The 6156-nt window shown below is 43.7% G+C and overlaps 1 protein-coding gene across 1 annotated transcript in view; it reads right to left on the bottom strand.

Moving 5' to 3' along the window:
- Positions 1 to 4717: 4717 nt before the first annotated feature.
- Positions 4718 to 6156, bottom strand: part of SDHA (succinate dehydrogenase complex flavoprotein subunit A) — a gene marked incomplete at its 5' end in the record, with an annotated part of 20362 nt that continues 18923 nt past the window's right edge. The window contains 2 exon segments of the mRNA XM_025198304.1: positions 4718 to 5136; positions 6137 to 6156. The exon segment at positions 6137 to 6156 is cut by the window's right edge and continues 82 nt beyond it. Of these exon segments, the coding sequence (XP_025054089.1) occupies positions 5050 to 5136; positions 6137 to 6156 (107 nt within the window).

The raw sequence follows: 6156 nt of genomic DNA, 5'->3' as shown, positions 1-6156 counted from the left end.
GCCAATAAACACACAGGGGTGGAGGATCCAACTTAATCTTTATTGTTTCAAGTCTGCGCAGAGAGGGGTGCTTGGCGATCGTTCGCAAAGCAAGCACCACCCCATTTGGCTTGCTTCAGCCTTATATAGCTTTCTCCCACTTAACACGCTGTACCGTTACTATTGGCTGCCTTTTCTTAGCCCATGCACATATTACCTTAGCCACAGAACATGTCCATACTTGTCTGGGCTTGCCTACGTGGCATTTCTTTCCCAGCGGGCAAGCATTCCTTAACATACATATACCACACCCCTCCCAGCACCAGCAAGCTGCCTTAAGTATTCAGTTAGATATAATTTGCAAAAGCTAGATATACCATAAAAAAAGACTACATCAAGGTTAAGAAGCCTCTATGCTTGATCCGAGCCTTCAGGAGGCTGCCAACACTTTCTTACAACTGCTTTCCTCGAAACAAAAAATTCTTCAACTTTGAAGACCCAGATCTCACTCATTCACTGTAGAGTTGCAGTGAGCAATATAAAGCAAATAAGATGACTTATTTGCATACTTTTTTTTTTTTTAAGTGTACAATAGTTTTTCAGAAGGTATGATAATTTGAACTTCCAATATGATAATGTCATATTTAAGACCTGCTAAGACTGTCCCCGGGGGACTTGGCCCCCTGCATTCTGGCAGTGGACCTGCTGCCACAGCTCTGTAGCTGGCCCTGGCTCTAGGCAATCTGCTCTAGCTCTTAACAGACTCCAGGTTCTTTTTTAGGTCCAAACACAATCCCTGTCCCTACAACTGCAGCCCATTACATCTCCTCTTGCTCTTTGGGGCACAGGGGAGTTGATCACCATCATTTTCTTACAACTCACGTCGTAAGACCTCATTTTCCATTGCCTTCCAAATAAAGCTGGGACCTAGTCAGGCTGCTCTACCTTTGCTAGCAAAGTCCCACTCCACTCCCAGACAAAACAGAAAGGCAGGTAGGGGAGTCTAAAGTATCAACAGGAGGCTAATAAAATTACCAGCATCTATAACAGAGGTTGGCAACCCCCAGCATGTATGCCAAGCATGGTACGTGAGGCCATTTTCCTCGGCACATGTTGAGGCTGGGGCGGGGAGGCAGCAGCTGTCTGCAGCTCTAGGTAGCTGCTGCCAGCCAGGAGCCTGGTCTGCTCCCAGCAGGTGGCTGGGAGGTTGCAATCCCTGCTGGGAACAGCCTGGGCACCACGGCTGGCAGCAGCTACCCAGAGCTTGAGCCGGTTGCCAGAATGCATAGTGCTGCGGGAGGGCAGTGGGGCCAAGAGCAACATGCACAACCCAAAGCAGCAACTCACAGAAGGACTGCACATGGAAGCTGCCTGCTGCTGCAAGCTCCACACTACCCTGGTCATACTTCCCCTGTGTCCACAGGAGCAGCACACAGAGTTGTGCCCCTTGCTCCTGCCCCCACCTGCAGGAGAAGTGTGGCCTGGACAGCGGGGAGCTCGGAGTGACACGCAGCTTTCTGTATCCCCCTCTGCGCCCTGCCGCACAGGGTCCCACACACTGCTTTGCAGAAGCAGCATTGAGAGCAGCACAGCAGGAAGCATCACTGCTATCTGCTACCTCCCTGGAGCCTGCAGCCAGGTCTGGGAAGCAGCTGGGGCCAAAGCAAGGAGGCAGCAGCTGTTTGCAGCCTCCTGGCTAACGCCCGGGCAGGGTCTGGGTAGGCGCTGGTAGGTGTCTCCCGCCTGGCCAGGTTCTGGGTAGCTGCTGGTAGCCACAGAGCCTAGGATGGGGGACAGGGGCTTTGGGTGGGGGCAAGGGGCACAAGCAGGGCATCCTGCCATGTACCCCCTGCCCTTCTTTTGTTTTTCTGGCATGCTGGCACTCCGGCACCTTCCAAGGTAGGCATTGTGGGGGGTTTTCGGCACTCCGGCCAAAACACGTTGCCTACCCCAATCTATAATAATAATAGGCTTATTCTGTCTGTCCAGGACACACTGATCAGTTGTCTTGGCAGCCAATCACAATGCTTACTGAAGCAACCAATCGGTACACTCTGGGCAGACAGAATAAGTGTGTCATTATTGTACATCCTGAGGCATTTCAAACAGCTCTGTAGGGAAGTTAGAGCTAAAATGAAGCACCAGGCCCCCCACCACAGAGCAGGGAGGCTCCACTGAAAAAAAAAAAAAAAAAAACCAAAACCAACCAAGCATTGAGAGGCCTGATCCTTTTTTTCACCCCAGATCCTGCTCACCTCACCCATGGCCAGGGAGTGAGCTGCCAGTGGGCCCCAAGCTGCAGGAGGCCCCAATACTTCTCTCAGCAGTTGCAGTGACCCCAGAGACCACCCCGGCTGGGTGCCAGTGGGTTGGTGCTGCCTGGGAGGTACTGCCACCATGGAGGGAAGCACTGAAGTCCCCTGCAGCTCAGGGGCTGCACAACCCACTGGCAGCTCACTCCCTGGCTGTGGGAGATGCAGGCAGGCTCCAGGAAAAAAAAAAAAAAAGACAAGGCTCCTTGCTGTCTTTTTTTTCTGCCCACGCAAAATGCCACTGGGTCATGAGCTGTAGGGGAGCCCAGTGCTTCCCTCCATAGTGGCAGTGCCCCCTGGGGCTGCCCAGGTGCAGCCCCAGCTGGCAAGCAACACCCACTGGATCCAACGGTGCACAGGGCGCTGGAAGCCCAGGCACGCTCAAGGAAGCCAGTCATTTAAATCAAAATACGCCACCGAACATGTACACAGTTACACAATTAAATCATTAAAAAGGGGAATTAAACCACTAAAAGGGACAGTTTTCTCACATGTACAAAGGCCCTTATTCACGTGTACAAGGGCCCTCTTATTTTATGACTATAAACAAGTCACATCAGACTTTGGACAAAATATGTATTTATATTTCTAAGCCTGTGCTTACAGATGGACAGCTTTATGTAGCCTTTTTGACAGTGAGAAGTTTTGATTTTGTTGAAGTATTCAGTCAAAAGATCACTAAAAATACTGTATTTAAAGAAATACTTTTGCAATAAAAATGTAATCACAAATGTTTTGTGGGTTTCAGCTAGTATGAGCAGTAATATGCTTCAGTGTCCAGTTCAAGCATCCAAGCACTGAAAAAAGGATGTTGGAAAGAATATATGCGTTATAATCAGGGATCTGGGTTCTCCATTTGCCACAGAAAAAACACAGTAAAATGCAGATTTTCTCTTTTTAATTAGAAAAACACAGGAAACATCAGGTTTCCCCTTGCAGGCTGACAGAGTTCCGGCCTGCAAGGGGCTGGGGAGATCAGGAGGATGATCAGGTAGGGGGCACCATACGTACGAGCGCATACACACACGCACATGGCCACTAGGCAGCCTGAAGAGCAGCTCCCCCCCTGCACCCCATACGTGTACAGCAGATATCCAAGGGTCTTGCAGTGCGGAGAACAGCTGAATGTGCAGTATGTGGTGCTGCAGACTTGTTCAAAAAGTGAATTTTTCAACCAACCAAAGTAATTTAGTATTAGAACCATTTCCCAAGGCAAATGGTAATTAAGTAGTAATGATTCTAAACAGGCATGTCAGCAGATTCCTTGCCTTTCAGTAAAATAAATCCCCTGGAAAGGAAGCCCTCTAGGAATGGAACTCCTAAAACATTGCAAGTGAAAAACAGAATAAGCCTGGATAGATAGTAAATATCTTCTCTCCTCTCAGGGGTGATAGGACGAACAAAATGCCAGGACTGAATGGTACTAGAGAGGCTTCCATAACTGGGGAGAAGACACTATTCTTCAGAGTCAAAACTCCCATATTCTCTCTCTCTAAAGCGGTGGATGGAGGAAGCTGTGATAAGCATGAGCCTTGGCTTGGATCTCTTCCCAAAGCCCAAGTGAAAGAAACCCAGAGCTACCAGTGCAAAGCAAAGCAATAAAAAACCGCATGCACAACTACCAGTTTTAACTTTATTTAACTTTAACTGGGCATTCAACATTTAAATCTGGGGAAGCAATGGAGAAAACAGGTACATTCAAAAGTAAAGGAATGATTCTTTTGATTCAAATTCAGCAAGTCATTTACAGGCCCTTTGTCAGTTGACTAGGAAACTAAATTTATGCATATATACAAGTACAGTATTCATGATTGTCCCTAACTAGCAGTCAAGATGTGTTCGCATATAAAAATTCCATAATGTATACTTAACACTCTATATTGTTGAAATATGTTGTCAGTGTTTTGTAACTATGTTAAGCTATAAGACTGAGAGAGGTCTTTTCCTTTGTTCTTTGTGAAGAGAAAAAAAAACCTTTTCCTAATGAATGCACTATTTTCCCCCTTTCTTAGAACAAATAATGGTACTCAGCTGAAATAGTCTTCAAGTTTAATTTTCTCAAATCTTTTGGCATAGGTAACAAGAATGTATTTGGCCTATTCAATGTGCTCTGAGTGTAGGCAATTCTCTCAGAACTATTTACTTCAAAGTAAAATAAACCACTTTCTTAAAATAAAAATGGAGGTGGTCTACTATGTACAAATGCAATGTCAGGAACTTTAATTTCTAAAATTAAAGTCTGGAAAGTCACAGTTCATACTATCATATTCATATAAATAAATAATTTGCAGGAAGGCAGAGTTAAGTGTTGTTCGGAGCATAATTTAGAAACTATCCCATTAAAGAATCAGTATCTGAAGCTATATGTGGCATTACTCCTTTAACCTTTAATTTTTAAAACGAGGAAAAAAGTGAGTGCACATTTCAAAAAAGTGCACAAAGTTTATTCCAGTGCAAATATGCAGATAAAGCTAAACAATGCAACACACATGCAGGAGTGTTTTAGATTTTATTTAGGCATGAACAATTTTCACTTTTTTTTTTTTTTTTTTTTTAACATGAGTATGCACATAAGGCATTCTGCACTCCAATTTCATGGTTATATGCTAGCCAAGCAAAGCATCAGGTTGATTAATCTCTAGGATGGTATTCTTCATCTGTCACTCATGTAACAGTAGTTTTAAACACACAATATAAATTGTTCATATACAAACTCTGGCATACATTTCCATAAACTGATTTACAAAGCCAACAGTCATTAGTAAGACCGAATAGCAGGTGGAACTGCTGCACAATCTTCTTCATTTAAAGTATGATCAATTACAGGTCTGTATTCCAAAGTAACCTAAAAAACACAATGCAGAGTGTGTCTTAATTAGGGCCCAGCGAATTGTCATATCCAAAACAAGACAGAATGGAAAATACTGGCAATTACTGAAGAATCTCTTTAAAAAGAGAACTGGGACTGGTCTAATTCACTTCTGTATAATGTATAGGTGGAAAGAGAGAGCTATCTAGAAGAATCTCTAATTTCTATTCTTTAAAAGTTACCTGTAAAATATTTTTCCATGAAAACAAAAAAATGAAAAAAAAAACCACCACAAAGGTCTCTGCTTCTCCTTCTCCCCATTAAAAAAAATTGATGATACTCAGTTTTCAGCAGACAAATTATTTTAGATAAAAATGTTTCTTTGAAAACAAAAAAAGTTTTGGCCAATTTTAATAATGAAGATTCCTTGCTAGAATCAGCTGTGAAAATTAGTACAGGCGACCCTTGCCATTCACGGGGGATACGTTCTGGCGGGCAGCAAGCACGGAGCTCCCAACGAGCTCCTGTAAGTGTATGAAGCGTATTTAAAATGCAGGTTCGGCATTCGCGAATATTTGAAACCACGAATAACTAGGGTTTCCTGTATTTGGAGGGTGAGATAATCCCAGCAACAAACAGCAGACTAGAGCATCAAAGATCACTTCAGGTATGGAATTTGTAAAACCAAAGATTTTTAATCCATTCATTTTTTTATTCCTCCAAATGCTTTATACAGGGCAGAAAAATATATTTTATCAGTTTCCTACTAATAACTTTACTAAGACTGAAAAAGAAAAATTATGGTAATCCAATTCCTATACAAACTGCATCTGAACAGCAATTGCATGACTTCCTCCAAGCAAGGTTCTTGTACATTTAGTTCTCTACACACTCAAAGGCACACAATATATTGACCTTGTTACAACAGTATCAGGTACTTTATGGAAAGAAAAAAAGGCTCTAACATTCCCTGTTATCAGCCCATCAACAGCTGCCCAATAGGACAAGGCACCCTCCAAGCACAGCATCAACATACCTTCCCAGTCTTGATATCCA

Source organism: Alligator sinensis, unplaced genomic scaffold (assembly GCF_000455745.1).
Source record: "Alligator sinensis unplaced genomic scaffold, ASM45574v1 scaffold428_1, whole genome shotgun sequence".
NCBI lineage: Eukaryota > Metazoa > Chordata > Crocodylia > Alligatoridae > Alligator > Alligator sinensis.
Note: the sequence above shows the minus strand (reverse complement) of the source record. Positions and strands in the feature narration are given on the sequence as shown.